The sequence below is a fragment of the Camelus bactrianus genome, chromosome 18 (genome assembly GCF_048773025.1).
Source record: "Camelus bactrianus isolate YW-2024 breed Bactrian camel chromosome 18, ASM4877302v1, whole genome shotgun sequence".
Classification (NCBI taxonomy): domain Eukaryota; kingdom Metazoa; phylum Chordata; class Mammalia; order Artiodactyla; family Camelidae; genus Camelus; species Camelus bactrianus.
This window is the reverse complement of record NC_133556.1, coordinates 26,748,333-26,768,542: the sequence shown is the minus strand read 5'-3', so window position 1 is coordinate 26,768,542 and position 20,210 is coordinate 26,748,333. Positions and strand designations below refer to the sequence as shown.

Sequence of the window (20,210 nt, the reverse complement as noted above, 5' to 3'; positions counted from 1 at the left end):
TCTTACCAAGAATGGAAGCCAAGTCGGTGTAATGATGTATATATTACTCTGATTTTGATACATAAATACCCACCCCCACCCGGTTCTGGTGCTTGCCAGGGCCAGGGGGCCTAGTGCCTAGAAAAAGTAGTCCTATATAGATTCGAAAAACAGCTCTGCCACCCCTGCCTCTGCCACCCACCTGGGGTCTCTGAACCCCAAAGCTGGCACTTGCTCCCAGTGAGCCCCTGCTAAGCCTTTCAGGGCGGGGAGGGCATTAGCCCCCTTTGGCAGACGATCGGGGCCGTCGCTCCATTGGCCGGAAGTGGAAAGTGAGCCAAAGAGGGCAAAGGGGGCCCCCTCCACCCGGCCCTCAGGTCCTTCGGAAGAAGTTGCTGAGGAAGCCGCCGGAGGGCCCAGGTCCCAAGCGCAGTGAGAAGCGCGGCGGGGCGCGGCGTGGGGTGGAACCGGCCGCACTCAACTCTTTCAGGCGTTGGGAGCGCAGCTGCTGTCCGATGACCACTTGCATGTCGTCCTGTGGGGCGGGTCAGCCGAGCCAGAGGGGCGGGTCAGCATCTGGCCCCGCCCCTGCCTGTTCCGCCCCGTCGGCCCCCGTCGGCCCCCGTCGGCCCCCGTCGGCCCCCGTCGGCCCTGCCTCTCACCTGCCAGGCCTCCAGTTCTTGCGTTAGCGCCACCTTCTGGCCGATGGTGCGAAGCAATTCTCGGGAGAGGGAGTCCCGCTCCAGAGAAACGCGGCTGAGCTCCAGGGACAATTCCAGGGCCCTGTCGGCAGAAAACGGGTCCAAGGGCGCTGGGGCGTCAGCGAGCCTTTAGGGGAGAAGGGGGAGAGGGGTAGAACCCTGAACCCAGACGGAAGTGGGGCCGCTGATACAGAAACCAGGGAGGTCAGAGGGCTCCTGGTCCGAGTGAGGATAATTATATCCCATATCATGCGTGGCGTATTGGAGGTCTAGAAAGGCCAGAGTGTCCTGGGGGCCGGTAGTCCCCCTGGGGCGGTGGTGGATGGTGGCAGAAGCTCACTTGTTCACGGCCTCGTCCCGGTCGGAGAGAGCATCACTTAAGGCCTCCGCAGGGTCCTGAGCCCTCAGTTCCTTCTGCCTTTGCAGTTCCTCCCGCAGGGCCTGTAGCTCTGCCCGCTGCAGCGTGATCTGCGGGCAGGGGAGGGTGCAGAGAAGCGAGTAGGCCCTGGCGTCCTAGCCCGGGTTCCATCTCACCGTCCCAATCTTCTGCCCTCCTCCTCCCCGCCCATCCCCGTCTCCACAAACAACCCCGACAGCTGTGGTCCTGTGCTGAAGATGAATCTTCTGAGCCCCTAGACTGTGGCCGGATGGGTTGGGTTAGGGCTAGTTGGGTTGTATAAGCCTACAGAAAGGATGGAGAAGCACTGGAGGTGCGACTAAGTGGGGAGTGTAGCCCAGGAAGTCTTCCTGGAGGAGATGACTTACAGACTGGCTCTAGAAACATGATTTGCAGGTTTGTTGGGATGAAGGGCTATCCAGGTAGGGGGAGATAGTGGGCAAAGGCTTGGAGGTGTAGATGGGAAAGAGAAACTGACATTGAGAAGGGCTCTGCATCCAGTCCTATGTTCCCCCCCACCTCATCCTGCAACCGGACCGCTTCTGCCTCCTCCTCTTCCAACATCTCCCCCGGGCTCAGGGATGCTCGCTTCCTGGGAAGCTCCAACCTCTCCTCCTGGGACGAAGGCTGATGGCTGGATGCCTTTTGGGTCTCCAGGGACAGAGTGGTCTGTTCACCAAAGGAATCAGTCAGTGAAGTGTCGAACCTCGTGGGAAAAGGAGGAGGGGCGGAGTCTGCAGCCCTCCTGGATGGTACCTGTGCGGGGCTGGTGGGCCGAGAGCTCATGAGAGTGTCTCCACGTCTGTCCGTGTTCTGGTCTTGGTCATGGACACTGTCGAGGCTATGGGCAAGCTCCAGCTGCAGCGAGGCTCCCGAGATGTCGGCCTCTTGGAGGCGCGACTCCTCCAGCTCCGAGACGCGTCGCTGCAGCCTCCGCAGCGCGCTCAGTGCTTCCTCCGCCTCGGAGCGCGCACGTTCCAGCTGCGACCGACCCGCACACCGACAGAAACAAGGACGGTCAGCCGTGCGCTCCCGGCGCCGGCATCCCACAGCCGACCCACAGAGGGCGCCAGCGCGCCTCAGAGAGTCTGGCAGCCCCGCGAGTCCGTGAAACCCGGCACCAAAGTTGGCTCCCACTCCTGGATCTCTGGGTAGCCTTGGGCTGCACAGTTCTTGGTAAATACCAGTTTACTCACCTATAAAGCAGGGTGCCGACGGGTGCCCGGGCTTTAAAGTCTCGCATCACCCTCCCTCCTGTCCCACCCCATCAGTTCACCTTGAAAAGCCCCCCCGCCCCCGACAGGTCTGCCTTCCTTTCTTTAATGCTGTCATTCAGTATTAACTGATCCTTCCTTCTAAGCCGGCGATGTGCTGAGTGTTTCACACCCTCATCATAGCCCTGTACCATTATCATCCCGTCTCACGGATGAGGAAACTGAGTCCCACAATAGTAAGAAGGGACACTGGGATAAGAACCCAGGTAATTTGACTGCAAAGTGCAAACTCCTGAGCTCTCAGACATCAGAACATGCTGCCTCTTCTCATATCCTTTTCTCTCTCTTCACAGCCCAGACCTGGTCCAAGACCCCATCATCTCTGACTTGAGCTCTGGCTTCTGCCCCATGGCCAGGCTCTGATTCTTTTTCTTATTTTTAATTTTTTTGTGGGGGGAGGTAATTATGTTTGCATATTTAGCTTTGGAGGGGGTACTGGGGATTGAACCCAGGACCTTGTGTATGCTAAGCATGCACTCTACCACTTGAACTACACCCTCCCCCTACCAGGCTCTGATACTAAGAGTGTACTACCCCTGCTCAATATCCTTCCATAGCTCCCACTTCGCTTGTGGCCCAGCTGCTAGGGCTCCCAATGACACAGTTGTGGCCTCATCTCCCAGGAAGCCCAGACGCAGTGGCCAAGACCCTGGTGATGCACCCGCCCACCCCAACCCCACTAGTCACCTCCAGACTGTGCTCCCGCCTCTCACGTCGTAGCAGCAGCAGCTCCTCGTGGGTTGCCTGTAGCCTGCCCTGGCCCTTCTCAACCTCCTCACGCAGGCCTCGAATCTGGGCCTCCAAGTCCTGTCGACGGCTCTGCAGCATCTGATTCTGGGAAGAGGCCTCAGAGCTGGATTGGAAGTGCTAGGCTAGCCCCAGATAGCCCCCTATCCAGCCCTTCTGGCTCAATAGATCCCCAGCCCCAGCCAGCACTCACCTCCCCCTGCAGACTCTCCAGCCGTGTCCTCAGCTCTGCCCCAGCCAGGACCTGAGCTTGGCACTGCCCCCGTAGGCCATCCAGTTCCCTCTGAAGCTCCTGCTCAGCCTGGGAGGCCTTGGGGGTGGGGGGAGGCAGTGGAGCCCTCAGCTGGCCCCAGTCTGAACACCAAGCCCAGCGCACCCACCCCAACCAGGACCCAGGCATCTGCCCTCTCCTTGCCCAGGGACCTGGGGTCAGGGCTATCCCACCTGGGCCAGCTGCTGACTGAGCCGGAGGTTCTGTTCGCTGAGTTCACTGAGGGCCCGCACCCGCTCACGCCCGCTGTCCTGCTGCTCTGAACGCTGCTCCCCGAGCTGGGCCCGAAGGGCCTCCACGTCCCCTTCCAGCTCCACAGCCCTGGCCTCCCACTCAGCTCCCCGTGCTGCCAGGCCCCGGCGGAGCTCATGGTTCTCCTGCTGCAGCTGCTGTGGGGGCCGAGACAGATGGTCAGAGACAGAAGAGGAGAGGTGAGGCTGGAGCAGACACAGAGAGACTGAGATGGAGAGACAGAGACCCAAAGAGAGGGGTCTGGGGCAGGCATGAGACAGGAGAGTGCTGGGGAGGAAGTGGGCAGAGAGAGCAAGACTCAGGCTCAGGCAGTAGGAGAAGGGGGGGAGCGGTAGAGAGAAGTTGCCAGGAGGGTCTGACCCTGGGCCAGAGTGGGGTGGGGCCCCTTGGATGCCCACTCACCTCTGGTTGCCGCCTGGGCTTCTGGACCCGAGGCCGCAGGCGCCGCTTCTGACGCCTGAGTCTGGCAGAATTTAAGCCTCGGCCCATGGCCCCACGCACCTGTGTTCCAGGGGCTCTGAAGCTTCAGCCTCTGCTCAAGCCCTCTTCCCCAGCTCCCACCGGCCAGCTCCCTCTAATTAACCATGCTCAGCCCCACCCTGGCCCCACGCCTCTGCCTGCCCTCCCCAAAACCTGTCTAACCAGCAGGGGGACGCTCCTGGCACACCCAGATGCCCAGCTTGGGGAGGCGGGCAAGCCAGGGGGCCAGCCTCTGCCCCCTACTCTATGGACTCACAAAACAGGAAGATGATGCTAACCACAGCTGTTCCAAGTATTAGCAGGTGCTCCTGCAGGGTCCTGGGCTAGCGCATTAGCTGTATTGTTTTATTTACTCACTTTGAGTTAGAATCCTTAACGTCCTCATTTTACAGATGAGAAAACTGGCCTCAGAGAGGTCACATGTCTTGCCCAAGGACACACAGTGAGTTAGTGGAGCTGGGATTCTAACCCAGGCAGCCAAGCCCCTAACTGAATACTGTGGGGGCAATATAACTCTAGGATTAAGCCCACAGGTTCGGGGTCTGATTATCCTGGCCAGTGCCCAGCTCTGCTGCTGCTTTGTGGTCAGGAAAGTCTCCTAATATCTCCAAGTCCCATCCATCCACCCATCCATCCCATGTTTCCTGAGCCCCCCTGTTTTGGAGTCTGGCTGTCAGCAGTAAGCGAGACCACCAAGTTGTGTCTCAAGCAGCTTAGAGTCCAGAGGGTCACAGGCAAATGGACACATTCTTGAACCAGGTAGTTTTGGAGGGGGAACATTAAGGGCTATAAAGAGACTCTGAGAAGTGATAAAGAGCAGTGGGTGAGGGCTCCTTCAGGAGGAAGTAATGCCTAAATTGACTCCTGCAGGGCAAGAAGGAAGAGGGCCACAGCAAGGGACTTCACGTGCAAAGGCCCTGAGGCAACAAGCTTGGGTTACTAAAGGAAGTGAAAAAAGGACCCATCAGAGGAGGAGCTGTGCGGCTGAGATGAGGTCAGGGAGGTGACATGGGATGTTTAGGGATGTGGGGAAGAGTTTCAGTTTCATTCTAAATGTGAGGCGAGCCACTGGGAGATTCTGGGCAAGGACTGAAATGATCTGACTTCGAATTTTTGAAGATCCCTCTGGCTGCCCTGTGGAGAAAGGGCTCCAGGGAGCAAGAGTGGAAGCTGAGGGCCAGTGAGGAGGCGGCTGCAGTGTCTGTGGCAGAGACGATGAGGCTACAGCCTGCTTAGAGAGACAATGAGAAGTGGGGAGACTCGAACTCTAGTTTTGCAGAAGAACCAGCAGGGCTTGTCGATGTGGAAGGAGAGAGGTCACGGGGACTCAGGTCCTGCAGTAGGAAGCTGAGATGGGGACGGCAGGTGATTGGGTCATGGAATCCAGTGCCACTTATGTTGAGATGCCCAGTCTAGCCAGGTGGAGAGGGTATGGGGCTGACGATGTGGATACAGGAGTCAGTGGTGTCCAGGGCATTTAGGGGACCAGATGTGACCGCCAGGGTGAGAGGGTGGCTGACGACAGCCTGGGCAGAGAGAACTTTTTGTATCTCAGAATTGGGTAAGAATTGACTGAAGTGATGGGTGGAAAGTGCCTAGCCCAGAGCCAGACAGGGAGGGGGCACCCAGGAACTGAGCCAGGCAAGGAGGGGGCACCCAGGAAATGTTGGCTGGGGTTACTGCTGAGGAACCAGACCCAAGATTCCGAGAGGACCAGCAGCTTTCCTACAGCCACACAGCCAGGCGGGGATCTGAACCCAGGTCCTGACTTGTCCTCAGTGCCCGTATTCTTAACCAGTGGACAATATGACCAGGGGTGTGTGTGAGGAATGGTCCCAGCCCTGAACTGCTGTTCAGGGGCCTCCCCCTGCCCAGCTTTCCTCCCCACCCCCACCTGGTCCCTGCCACCTGTCCCCCATCTGCCCATGCCTGCCCTCTGCTGCCAGCTCACTTCCTCACGCTCAGAGTGCTGGGCATTCAGCACCTCCAGCTGCCGCTGCAGCTCCTCATTGCGCTCCAGAAGCATCTTGCCAAGCTCGGCGGCCAGCAGCAGGTCTTTCTCCTTCTGCTGCAGCTGCAGGGCCAGGTCCTCAGGCTCCTCAGGCCCTGCGCCCCCTCCTAGGAACGAGTCCCGCCGCTCGAGCACAAAGGGGTAGAAGCCCTCATCGCCGCTGGGGGAGGCGCCCCCAGAGAGCAACCCCGACGGGAAGCTTGGCCCTTCTGGGGAGCTCATGGTGCCTGCAGCGTCTGTAGGGACAGGTAGGTCTGTGGGGAGAGGTAGCTGCAGTACCCTCTACTCAGCAGCCCAGCGGGGTTCACCCCCGCTGGCCAAGATGTGGCTCTCCTGCAATTCTTCCCCTGCCCACTGGCCCTCTCAGTCCTGCCACTAGTGCCTCCCTGGGCCATGAAGGGTTAATGATCTGTGTCTTGGCCACCCAGCTCCGTTAATGTCTCCAAGGTAAACTGAGGCAGGAGGAAACAGGAAGGGAGCTGCCCAGCCTTCTGCCCCTGGCAGACATTTTCTGCCCCAGGAAACCGTTGTCCCAGTTCTCCAGAACCCCAGGCCACCCCACCAACTGCCCCTGCCCCCTCTTCCCAGAACCCAGCTGCTCTGGCTCCCAGTCCCTCACCAGCTGGGAAACTCTTCCCAGAACCCAGGTTCTTGAGACTCAGGACTCAGGGATAAGTCCAGCCCCTTCTCCCCAGTATCCACGGCCGTGGGAACTTAGGTGTCCTGAGCCCTTAACCCCCAGAAATCCAGCCCCTTCCTCTTCTTCCAGAAGCCCAGGCCCAGGTTCCCAGTTCCTGGAGACCCAGATGCTCTCATGCCAGCCCCCCTGTCCTCCTGGCTCTTGTTCTCCTAATGTCCTATGTCCCCACCCCTCGGAACTCAGGTGCCCAGGCCCCCAGCCCCCCAGGTTCCCAGGCCACGGGCGGGAGAGGTAACAGGTTGTGCCGGCACTGCTGCCCTGCCACTCCAGGTTTCTGTTTACTCCCCTCCCGGCCCTGGGGACGGGAGCCTGGTGGCGCTCCCCTAGGGCTGCCAGGGCCTGGCAGTTCAGGGGCTCTGGGCTCAGGAGGGCAGGGATGCCAGGGGCTTCCCTGCCATGTTCCCCCCTCCAGCCCTTCTGAGGTTCCCCACCCCCTAAACACACAAACACACACACCTGTCCCTTCCTCTCCTCCCCTTGCCAGGTGTCCAACCCCAGGCCTACCTGCAGGACCCAGGTGTTAGCGGTAGTCCTAGCCCAGCTGCCCACAGGCTGGACGGGGGTGGGGGTGGGGGTCTCCCTAACGTGGCCTCCGCGACCCAACCCAGCTCTGGGATTCAGAGCATCCCTTCTCCTTGCCTCTCCCCGCACCGAGCTACCATTAGTAAATGGTGCCCAGGCGTCAGGGCCCCCAGCCCCTTGACCCCCAACCCTAGGCGTCGGAAACCCAGCTACCTCCTTACTTCCTGCCGGCGTTCCCCATTTCCCGGTCCCAAGAGCCAGGCCCAGCCGCTCCAGCCCCGCGCCATCCTCCCGCTCCAGCTCGCCCCGGCCTGAACTCGAAGGGCCCCGGTCCCTAGGCTCTCACCCGACGACGCCCGGCTCCCTCCGAGGTCCCCGCGGTCCCGATCCCCTCTTCCGGAGGCGGTGCCAGGTGCACGGCGCACAGGTGAGGGGGCGGTGCCACGGGCAGGGCTGGGGCGCCCCCTGGTGGCCGGAATGGCCAGGTGGGGCTTAAAGAAAGTCGCCTCCACCCAGGTCAGAGCCAGTGACCCATTTTACTGCCATTGGAAAACAACAGCGCCCATTAATTGAGCACCCACTGTATGCGGACCGCACGTTGAGCATAGACTTCCGCTCCTTTTCCCTCAGAACTGCCCTGTGGGATAGTAAATTATTAACAATAACAAATCTAACACACATTAAGCACTCTGCCAACTAAGCTATTTTATAGGCATAACTTGTTTACTTTCAAGACATCTTAATGAAGCAAGAACTACTATCATCCCCATTTTCCAGGTGAGGAAACAGAGGCCCGGGGGGATCTAACTTGCTTCGGGTCAAATGGACAGAACTTGAATGTGAGGGTCAGAAATGTGACTTCAGGGTGTGTGCTCTTATACTGATTCCTGGGCTGCAGGTGAGAACAGCTAAAGTGACTTGCCCATAGCCACACCTTAGCCTGTGTGCTGACTCCCAGCTTGATGCTCTCAGTTCCCAGGCTGTGCAGAGTCACGGGCAGAGCACTTGGTGTGGAGACTGGGAGGATCCAGGGCTGGATGCTGGTGTTTAAACAGCCTAGTGCAGCCCGGGCATGTGGGTGATGCCACCGCCATGGCCTGGTGGCTTGCCAGGAGTCTCCTCAGACTTCCAGAGCTCCCTGGGTCCCTGTGAAAGGGGCTCCTGGCCTGGTGAGGAGGGATGAATGGAGGGCTGGGAGCTGTGGTGAGCTGGTAACTATTTAACGACAGGCTCTCTGGGGGCAAAGAAAGCCCTGATTTGTTGCTTTTGCCAATTTCTGGGGTGTAAATACTCCCACCAATGCTAATTCCAAGCTATGGACATGACATCCTTGAATGTGGGGATGGGCGGAGATGTGCATAATCAGTTTTTGCCAGCCACTTACCAGCTGGGTCCCCTGCATCTGTGGCTTCGGGGGTCAGGACTTCTGAGTGTTGGAGGACTGAGGACCTATCTGGCTGGGCCCTAGAAATAGAAAAGGAAAATGGGAGCTGGGACTCCTGACTTGTGGGAAAATGGATGCAAGAATTCTTTGGAGGGGTGGTTCAGGGGCTGGGACCCCTGGATCCTGGACTAGGCCCAGGTTTCCTGCCAGCACAGAGCAGAAGTACCAATTTCATTTTAAAGGGGTCTGAGGGGTGTGTTGCCTGGCAAGGCCACTGTATTCTCCCACAGCATCTGTGGGAACAGCCTGGTGGACTTTGAAGGACTAGAGACATCCCTGGTGCTGCCACCTGATTTCCTCCAAATGCCAGGATCACCCCAGGCTCCTCCTGTACCACACCCAGCACACCTTCCTGAGCCCCCCTCCTGCCAGGCAGGGGCTGGGCTCACCTGGAGATGAAGTGGTCAAGGCCCTACTCCCAGGAGGTCCACAGTCCACCCAGGAGGTAGGAGGAGGTGTAGACCTATAAAACAGAAAGGAACCAATAAAACAATACAGCAAAGAGCTTGGTTCACAGATGTTGGCATCCCATGGCTTCAGTCCAAATTCCAGTTTGGCCACATATGGGCTATGTGTGCCTGTTTCATCCAGCTGACCTCTGCAGCCCTCAGTTTCTCCATTTGTAAAATGGGGTGATAAGTTTCCAGCTTATGCAGTTGTGAGAATTAAATGGTGAAGTGCCAACACTTAGTCTGTGCTAGTGATCCTGAGCAGGACCATAAGAAGTGACTCACCACACATATTACAATGTACTTCATCCTCACAGCAACCCTATGAGGGCATACCAGTCACGGACATGTGACCAGCTCAGGGAGATAGAGTGATTTGTCTGTGGCTCTATGGCCGATCCCTCATCCTCGTTTGCCTGGCTCCCAGCCCCAGTCATTCTTTGAACGTTTGAATCTGGTCTCCAGCCTCCTCTGGACCCAGGAGTCCAGCCCTTTCCCTGCCCCCCAGCTCCCCTCCCCCAGCCTCCCTGCTGATCCTAGAGGAAGATGGATAGGTGGCCCCGGGGAAGCCTGAGGGATGCTGTCCAGATAAGAGAGAGGATGATAACTCAGTTCTCTCCTTCTCTCCAGCCAGCCTCCAAGCAAGTCAACTTCCTGGAGCCTCCAAGCGCATGCTCAGCCCTGAATGCTCTCTCCCACCTCCCAACCCTCTGGTGAGCCCCTAGAATTCCAAATCTTGGCATCTCCTCCCTGGGCAAGCCTCCACAGGCCTCACAAGGACTTGGGCAGTCTATGATGGGCATCAGAAGCCAGTAGAATGCCCCCACTGCCCTCCCTGCCCCCTCCATAGAGGCAACCCGGGGAGTGGCGTGCTTCCAGACCAAGGCACCTCCAGGCTTTTACGATGTATGCAAAGTCTATGAACAATAGGTAGTATTGTTTGAGGGTGTTTAAAACCTTCATATAAAATATTTTACTGAATATACTGTTCTGTAGCTTGCTTTTTTGCTGTTATTGCCAATTTTTTCCCAACTGAAAAAAACTAGGTGGGAGGAAGGTACAGCTCAGTGGTAGAGCGCGTGCTTAGCATGCTCGAGGTCCTGGGTTCCATCCCCAGTGCTTCCATGAAAATAAGTAAGTAAGTACCTAATCCCTCTCCCAACCCCAAACAACCCTTGGCTTTATCGAGGTAGGTATTCCTTCCCAAGGCCATCACAAATTACCAGCAACTGGATGACTTAAGTGACTGAAATTTATTGTCTCATAGTTCTGGAGGCCAGAAGTCCGAAATCAAGGTGGGGGCCGGGTTGGTTCCTTCTGGAGCCTCTGATGGTGACAGCTCTCCCATCCTGATCTTCTACTTCCTTAATGCTCCTTGGACTGAAGCTGCATCATTCCAATCTCTGCCTCCATCTTCACATGGCCTTCCCCCTCTGGGGCTTCTCTGTGTCCCCGAGTCTCATCTCTGTCTCTCCTGTCTCTTCTAAGGACCAGTCATTGGTTTTAGGGCCCAAACCAAACCCAGGATGATCTCATCTTGAAATCTTCAACTTACTTTCAGCTGCAAAGATCCAATTTCCAAATAATGTCCCATTCTCAGGGATGGGAGGTTAGGGCTTGGACTTATCCTTTTGGGGGACACAATTTGACCCATCACAAGGAATAATTTATACATAAGAAAATTCACCATTTTTCTTCATTTTTTAAGAAATTGATGTATAGTCAGTATACAACGTTGCGTTAATTTCTGGCGTACAACATATTGATTCAGTTATACATATATATATTCTTTTTATTCTTTCTCATTATGGGCTATTATAAGATATTGAATATAGCTCCCTGTGCTATACAATAGGACCTTGTTGTTTATCTCTTTTATATATAGTATTATCTGCAAATCCTGAACTCCCAATTTATCCCTCCACTCTCCCTTTCCCCGCCGGTAACCATAAATTTGTCTTTTATGTCTGTGAGTCTATTTCTGTTTTGTAAATAAGGCCTTTTGTGTCATTTTTTTCAGATTCCACATGTAAGTGATATATGGTATTTTTCTTTCTCTTTCTGGCTTACTTCACTTAGTATGAAAATCTCCAGGTCCATACGTGTTGCTGCAAATGGCATTATTTTATTCTTTTTTGTGGCTGAGTCGTATTCCACCGTGTGTGTGTGTGTGTGTGTGTGTGTGTGTGTGTGTGTGTGTGTGTGCATTCCATATCTTCTTTATCCATTCATCTGTCGATGGACATTTAGGTCGCTTCCATGTCTTGGCTATTGTAAGTAATGCTGCTGTGAACATTGGGGTGCATGTATCTTTTTGAATTAGTTTCCTCCAGATTTATGCCCAGGAATGGGATTGCTGGATCATACAGAAAGTCTATTTTTAGGTTTTTAAGAAATCACCATACTGTTTTCCATAGTGGCTGCACCAAACTACATTCCCAACAAAAATGTAGGAGGGTTCCCTTTTCTCCATACCCTCTCTGGCGCTTATCATTTGTGGACTTCTGAATGATGGCCGTTCTGACTGGTGTGAGATGAATGTAGTTTTGATTTGCATTTCTCTGATAAGTAGTGACAATGAGCATTTTTTCATGTGCCTTCACTGGAGAAATGTTTCTTTAGGTCTGCCCATTTTTGGATAGGGTTGTTTGTTTTTTTATTATTGAGTTGTGAGATTCACCAATTTGATAATATTTTGATAAATATGTGCAACAAACTAACTGCCACCACAATCATGATATAGAACGCTTCCATCACCCCCAAAATTCCCTTGCTTATTTGCAGTCCCTCTTCTCCTCATGGAAACCACTGATCTCCTTTCTGTCACCATTACTTTGCCTGTTCCAGGAGGATCTCTAAATGGAATCATGTATGATATGTCATCTTTTGTGCCTGGATGCTTGGATTCAGCGTCAAGCTGCTGAGATTTACCCACGTTGTACATATCAGTGGAATCAAAAGGGTGGAGAATTTTCAAACCTAAAGGAAAGTTGCAGGGTAACATAACGTATACCCTCCACTAAGGCTTACAGTGGTGGACGTTCTGTTACATTTGCTTTCTCTCTCTCTCTCAGGTGACACACACTCGCACACATTTTGCTAGACCTTTGGCTACTTCCACTTGCATCTCCTGAGGACACAGGGATTCCCCTACATAACCCTGCACCGTTATCACATGTAATCAACTGAACATTTCTCTTTAGTCTCCTTTCATCTAAAATACTCCCCCTGTCTTCTTATGTGTCTTTCAGGACATTGACTTTTGGGGGGAAGAATCCAAGCAGCTGTTTTCCCAAATGTTTTTGAGACTTATCTAGGATGGTGTATTTAGATTTAGTTTGTTCTTAACAGCTGTATGGTATTTCATCCAAAGTTTATGCCCCAATTTATTTCTCTACTCTCCAATCATTGAACACTGAGTCTTTTGGCTCTTCTTCAGTGTTATAAACAATGTTCTAATGCACAACCTTGTACGCAGATCTCCGTGGACACTTGGGTGGAAATTTTATGCTGTTGTCTACTTAGAGGTAGAATCAGTGTGGGGAGGTGTTCCAGCGAGGTCTTGCTGAGTAATAACTATCTCACAATTTAGAAGCTTGAAACAACAATTTGGTTTTTTTCTCTGACAGTTCTGAGGGTCGACTGGGTTCTGCCAGGATCTCAGGTAATACGGTGATCGGGGCTGGAGTTATGAGATGATTTCTTTGCTCCTACATCTGGGCTGGATGGCTGGGTCAGCTGGGGCCGGATTTCTTTCTTCACACAGCTTCTGCACGTGGTTGCATGGATTTCCTCACAGTATGGCCATCTATCCCAGACTTCTTACGTGGAAGCTAACTTCCCCCAAAATGTGGTTCCAAGGGGCCTGGGAAGAAGCTGCCAGGCTTCTTAAGACTATGTCTTGAGGTTTCCAGAACCATCACTCTCACAGCATTCTACTGGTCAGGCAAGCCACTGAGGTCGGCCCAGTTTCAAGGGGAAAGGAGGATATCCTGTCACTCAACGAGAGGAGTAGAAAAGAATTTGCAACCATCTTTTCTCTATCACAGAGGTTATGCTCATCAGCTTTATTAAATATCGCTAAACTGATCTCCAAAGGGTAAGTGTTAATTTACACTCTGGAATAAAAAGTCCAACTCCACTTAAAAAATTTTTTTTATTTAAAAAATTTTATTTTTTTGATTCAAGTGTAGTTAATTTACAATGTTAGTTCAGATGTACAGCAAAGTGATTCAGTTATACATATACATACATATATATATATTTTAGATTCTTTTCCATTATATGTAATTTATTTATTTATTTATTTTTTTGGTGGAGGAGGTAATTAGGTTCATTTATTTATTTATATTTAGAGGAGATACTGGGGATTGAACCCAGGAACTCGTGCACGCTAGGTAGGCTCTCTACCACTTGAGCGATATCTTCCCCTCTCCATTGTATGTTAATACAAGAAGCTGAATACAGTTCCCTGTGCTATAAAGTTAGGTTCTTGTTGTTTATCTGTTTTATTTAGAGTAAATAGATATTCTACATAATATCTATAAACTGTAATATCTATGAACTATAATATCTATCCTGTAATATCTATAAAATCCATTTTTGATGTTTGCTGACAGCTTGAAAGCCCCAGGCTTCCCTCTTTCCTTGTAGCCCACATCTGGGCAAGCTGATAGGAAGGCCCTGGTGCTCTCTCCCTTGCACAGGAGGGGAATTTCATTCAGGAAAGCCCTGGCCAGTGCGGAGGGGCCTCAGCCCAGCCTCACCCACTAACGCCCGGGAAAGCCCCTCCTTGCTCTCTCAAGCCATCTCAGATCTGCTTGAGAACCTGCCCTGCTCCCCTCAGAAGGCCTCATTATATGAGTCATCAATTCCATCTTATGCTCTTAGTGTGTGTGGCCTCATCGGCCTCCACATCTGACCCAGATTTTGGGTGAAGGGTTGATCCTTCACAGAGCAACCATGAAACGTACTCTGATCAGATCAGCAGAGCATCAATTTCATCTGGCCCACACCTGGCCAATATGTGACATCATCAGATTTTTTTATTTTTTGCTAATCTGATGACAAACATGGTGTGACATAATAGAAAAATTATATATTGGTCTCTGCCTTCAGTTCCTGGTACAAAGTCCCTCAATCCTTGTAAATAGGGATGCTAGGAGAAGTGAGGCGTTCGTTAAGTTGGTGTCAGTGAAATGGGATTTGCTAGAACTCATAACATGTGGTTTTGGGGAGAGAAAGGATAAGAGGGCAGGGGATGAAGAGATTTTGATTCCTGGTGGCCACATGTTCCCCCCTGGCCTGGAGAAGCAGCTGTGATGCACTGAAGTTACTAAAGGTAAAATTAGCAATGGAATTTAGACATGAATCCAGCTCCCAGGGAGTCAGTTTAGTGGAGACATAAGGAAATGAAAACTGATGAGAAAGAAGCAAAATGTTCAATCTGTTGGTTGCTATTATCTGTAATAGCTAAAATGAAATTCAAAGAGAGTGCTGGCTTGAAACTTGAGACTGGTCAGATTTCAGTGAGTCTGAGCTTAGGTCACTAGCCTAAAGCCTCCCTCCGAGGGAAAAGTTATGCAGAAACAACTGTAATTATCTCTAAGCCCTCAGATCACCAAAAATTTGTCAAGGTGGGGGAAGGACAAAACCAAGAAACTGCTGAAAGCAGGGGACAGTGTGGAGTTTTTCACTTTGTGAATCGTTATCGTCCCCTTCTTGAGGACCCTTTGCTGAAAGGGATTGTAAGAGTAACTAACTTGGGGGCTGTTCTTTGTCTTTGTTTGTTTTGTCTTTTTTTGGTGGGGGGTAGTAATTAGGTTTTATTTATTTATTTATTTATTTATTTATTTATTTATTTATTTATTTATTTATAATGGAGGTCCTGGGGATTGAACCCAGGACCTCGTGCACGCTAAGCACACGCTCTACCACTGAGCTGTACCTTCCCTCCTCCACACTGTTCTTTGGTTTTGAATCTGCAGAGCAGAAGAGCATGTTTGGGTTGATTCAGGACCCACAGCTCAGTATGAAATGATCATAGGTGGTTATACCCTGTCCAGACACACAGGAAGTTATGCCCAAGGGAACAGCCAGCCTACTAGACTAGATAAAAGCCACTGTCAGGTCCGATTACCCTGAGAATAAGAACTATCTGTCTCCCCCAATAAATTTCAAGTAGAACACTCCAGATGAAGGGGCCGGTAACTCTGGATGCAGGCCACCTGAGACTGGCTTCAAAGTGACCTGGATATTCGCCTACTGAATACACTCCTTACCCAGGTCATAGTAAAGGCTGGAGGGGCGATGGTTTGCCTACATACCCAGAAAACCTTACAGCTGCAAAACTGAGGGACATTTTAGGAAGCCTTATGAATTTGCTGTCTCAGATGTCCCTCATGGGTCTTACTTAAAAAAAAAAAGTTAATTAACAAGAAAATGGGGAAAGGCAGAGGAGAAAAATTGAGACAGGAGACAGGTTTTGGTAGGGTGGAAATTTTTAAAGGGTTATTAAGAAATAAGGTGAATAAAGTGAATATTGATGGAAGTGAAACAAAGAGGAAAAAGAAAGGGGAGGATCACGCGGCACGTACCAGCAGGGTGGAAAATGGGATGAATGAAATGGATGTTGATGGAGTACAAATGAAGGGTTTTTTTCTCTGGATGCTTTTTTGTAAATTTTTTTTGGGAGTAGGTAATTAGGTTCATTTATTTGTTTAAGTAATGGAGGTACTGAGGATTGAACCCAGAGTCTCATGCATGCTAGGCATGCGCTCTACCACTGAGCTATACCCTCTCCTCCTCAAAACAAAGGTTTTAATACAATACTATCTAAGGTTGGGTGGACTGAAGGAACCCCCTTCTGGCTTCCCAGTGTTGAAGGGCCCCAAACAAATTTGCTCTATCTACCCCAGTTTGTTGAAATTTAAAAATTGGAAGGTAGAGATTACAATGCAAACCTGACCAGCAATCACTTTGGGCAGTGGTTAGGCAGATTAATCAAAGTAAAGATTGACAAAGGGCTAGGGTCCCTTGGCTCAATCCCTCACCGGGGACCCTAACTTATTCTTGTTGGGGGACACTTGGTGGGGTTGGTGACATGCGTTGGTAAGGATTTACCAAAAAGGGAGAAGTTCAAGAACAAAGGAAAATTTAATAGGTACAAACAACAGCAGGCCACACAAGCAAGAGGTGCCTATGTGTCCACCAAGTGTGAATGTGCAGGGTCCTTTATTGGGGAAGGGGCTGTGAACACAAAGGGATAGAGGAACAGATTTCTGATTGGCTGTAGGTGAGGTAGGGAGCTTTGATATATGGGAGGACAGTGGATTTATGACTCCAGTAAGATGGAGACGTGGGCTGACACAAGCAAGGTCGTGGAATTTATGACTTGGATAAGGGGGAGACATGGGCTGTGAGAAGTCAGCCTGAGTGAGACCAGCCACTTCCCAAGGCTGTTAACTGTGCTAAGGCAAACACCCGTCAGGGGTTTACCTCCCAAAGAGGAGCAGGCAGACGCCTAAGGGCTGGAAGTTGGGGGTGGAGGGGGTTGTCATGGGGCCTCAGCAGGCACTAGTTGGCACTGCAATTCTTTTTTCTTTTAACTCTTTTTACAAAAAGTAATAAAAAACAAAAAGTGTTGGCCATTTTTCCCCTCTTGGATTGGCCCGCTCCCAATTCTCAGGAGCATACTATCTTTTACTACCTTTTTACTTTACTGATAAAAGTCTTGCATGTATATATATTTTTTAAAAACTGTTATTGCAGCATAACTGATATAAAATAAGCTGCACATGTTTAAAGTGTACCATTTGGTAAGTTTTGGGATATACTTACGCTCCCACCTAAAAGCATCATCATAATCACGATATTCATCACCTCCCCAAATTCCCTCATGCCCCTTTATGATCCTGTTACTGAACTCAGGTTTGGCTTGCCACTTGAAAAGTCAATATTCCAGAGACAAGTGTTAGTAGGAAGGTTGCTTTCATCAGGAAGCTGGCAACCTGGGGGGAAGGTGGACTCGTGTCCCAGAACTAGCTCTGAAGATTCTGCTCAGCCATAAACGTTTTTAAAGGGAAAAAGGGGAAGTGATCTCAGTTAATCACTAAGGTAGGGGGTCAGACTCATCACCATCTCTTATTGCGTGCAGGCTTGTCAACTCCTTGTGGTCTTTCTTTAGATGCTCTCTTGTTCACACAGTTTGTTCATGAGATTACTGAATGGGAAGCGGGGGAAAAGCCATCTGTTAATTACTTATTCTTCATGTCTATTTCTTTGATCTAAGGAAAGAACCAACAGGTTAGGCAAAGTATTGTGTGATCAAAGGATTTGAAAGTTGTGCTTGGGCTGGAGATTAGTTAAAATATAGCTTTGCTAAAGTGACAAGACAAAAGGGGCCTCCTGCAGAGAGTTCTTTCTTGCAAAGAGCTCTTTCCTGCAAAAAAACTGCTTACAAATCCCCACCGTCAGACATCACTCCATTTCTATGGGATCATGGGTGAAGGTCCGTCTTCTGTAACTTCTTCACACTGATCCAGGACTAAATTCTCAGAGTGGAAGATGTTGACATGGATCTGTAGTTTTTCTTTGGTGACAGTTTTAGCTGCCTGTTTACATAGATGGGCAGAGCAAGCTACAATTATTTTGATGCCCACAAAGACACAGATTATTATGAACAATAGTGTCAACCCCATTCTCTTAAGGCCAGTTCCTGGAATTGTGCTGACTGCAGGTTTAGTCCTGCTCAAGATGGAGCAGCCTGTGTCATGACTGCAGTTTGGTCATCATGCAGGTAGCTTTTTCCCTCTGGTGGCAGTTTAGAGTATCTGTAAAATGACCCGGGAATGTGCATCAGACCCTGGAAGATTCTGTGACTTTATTGTCCTAGTCATTAACTGCTTGCACCTGCTCTTTTGTGACTCAGGGAGGCCTGGGAGACTTCAGCTTTTCTACAGACAAGACGCAGGGGACATGGAGGGGTCTTTGCACTTGGTGGGAGAGCTCCCCATCAGGGTTCTGCTTGGTTTCAATTTCTCCCTCCTGCCTCCACCCAACCCAACCCAGACAACTACTGATTCACTTTCTATCATTTGTAGATGTGTTTGCATTTGCTAAATGTAAATAGAATCATATCATATAGTGTGATCTATTTTTTGGTCTAGCTTCTTTTATTTGTTTTCCCCATTAATTTTTTCTTGTTATGGTAAAATACACATGTATAAAATTTAACATCTTAACCATCTTTAAGTGTACAGATCAGTCATGTTAAATATACTCACATTGCTGTGCAGCCATCACCACCATCATCCCCATAGCACTTTTCAGTCTGTAAAACTGAAATTCTGATCCCATTAAATATTAACTACCCCTTCTCCCCACCCCAACCCCTGGCAGTCACCATTGTACTTTCTGTCTCTGTGGGTTTGACTACTCTAAGTACCTCATGTAAGTGGAATCATATGGTATTTGTCTGACATTAAGTCTTTTTCAGAAACCGTTTCTGTTGATTTATTTTTTCTTTTGAACAGGCCATATTTCCTGTTTCTTTGCATGCCTTGTGATTTTTTTTGTTCAACACCGGACATTTGAATCTAATAATGTGGTAACTCTGGAAATCAGATTCTCCCCCTTCCCCAGAGTTTGCTGTGTTGGGTTTTTGTGGGTTTTTGCTTTGTTTTTGTTTTTATTTTTATTTATTAATTAATTTATTTTTTAGTAGACTGTTTCTGTGACTGAGATGTGAACTCAATGTGTTCTTAGGTCTTTTCTGAGACTTCTGTTGGGCACATGCATTCACTTTCTGATTCTCCCCATGTTTGCAGAGGTTTGAAAAAATGTTCTAGTCTTTAATGTCTGACTCCTGAAAGGGGAAAATCAAAAAAAGAAGGGGATTAAAAAGGGGTCCCAGCCCTTTAAATCTCCTGACCAGTCACTTCAGCCAGAGGGGCAGGGGCTGGAGCAGTGGGGGAGGTGCAACAATGGTGGTGGCCTCTTTGCACCTGTGACCAGAAGTGATGATCAGCCATCAGAGCACAGACCGCCCCCCCGCCCCCCAATCTTTGGAGGACAGGGTCCTTTTTGCACACCCTCCTTCCTGCAAGCTCTCAGGGAACACCTGCACAGCTGCTGGCCACCGGGTGGGGGATGGGCCGCTGCTACTGGGCTGAGAGCTGAAACTGACTGAAATTAACTATTTATCCTGGTCTTCCATCTACATCTTTCCCTGGAAGTTGCAAGCCTTCAGAGTTCCAGAGTAGTTCCACCAGGCCAATTCTGCCAGTGCAGTTGTTGTCCAGGTGGGGAGACATATTCCATGATCTCCCCAGAATCTTCTCTGATCCAAAGCATTTTGCACAAGAGTGGGTGAAACAGTCAGGGAGTGAAGAAGGGAAGTTCCCAGGACTCCTTGATACAGGAGCCCCATGCACAGCGGTACCAAAACCCACTGGTGAAGCCCTGACTTGGCTGCAATTAGATTGAGAGAACAGGATGGAAAAGTGCAAGAGTTCACAAAATTATGGAAGTTGGAAAGTTTAAACAAGCTCTATGTAAAGAAGTTGTGTCTCCTTTCCCTAATGAGAGTGGTATTAAGTCATACTGGAGAACATTTTCCCTGCTTAGTATCATAAAACCAAAACCTGTAGATGGGGTCCCCATGGAGGCCACAGTTATGAATGTGAGAGTCAATGGTACTAAAGTAAAAGTTAGTAGAGTTGGAATGTTTGGTCAGACTTTATGTAAATTGGTTGTGCGTCTTTTACCTGAGTGCAACTATGGGGATTGACATTTTGCCTGACTGGGGGATGTTTCTCTAACTAGTCTTGTAAAACAGAAGGCATGCACATTTGCCCTTCAAGCAATGTTACTTGGATGTGCTAAGCAGGAACCAGTAAGATTGCCTGGGTCCACGCAGCATGGGATAGAAGTGTGGGGTCCCAGCAGGGACAAATTCTCTGTGCAGTAGCCCTAAGTGGACTG

The 20,210-nt window shown here is 50.5% G+C and overlaps 1 protein-coding gene across 11 annotated transcripts; it reads right to left on the bottom strand.

Moving 5' to 3' along the window:
* Window positions 1–23: 23 nt before the first annotated feature.
* On the bottom strand, window positions 24–7,815 carry BICDL2 (BICD family like cargo adaptor 2). 11 transcript variants are annotated; one of them, XM_074346438.1, is made up of 11 exons: window positions 7,681–7,815; window positions 6,053–6,348; window positions 4,024–4,122; window positions 3,543–3,758; window positions 3,292–3,408; window positions 3,039–3,185; window positions 1,834–2,058; window positions 1,597–1,746; window positions 1,021–1,148; window positions 642–807; window positions 24–514 (listed from the first exon to the last, which is right to left on the bottom strand). In XM_074346438.1, the coding sequence occupies exons 2-11, from the start codon at window positions 6,332–6,334 to the stop codon at window positions 353–355; spliced, it is 1,692 nt and encodes a 563-aa protein (XP_074202539.1). In that variant the 5' UTR covers window positions 6,335–6,348; window positions 7,681–7,815; the 3' UTR covers window positions 24–352. The 11 variants fall into 11 exon arrangements, with proteins under 11 accessions (XP_074202539.1, XP_074202541.1, XP_074202542.1 ...); XM_074346440.1 differs by having other exon boundaries at window positions 3,543–3,755; XM_074346441.1 differs by having other exon boundaries at window positions 6,086–6,348.
* Between the last annotated feature and the right edge of the window lie 12,395 nt (window positions 7,816–20,210).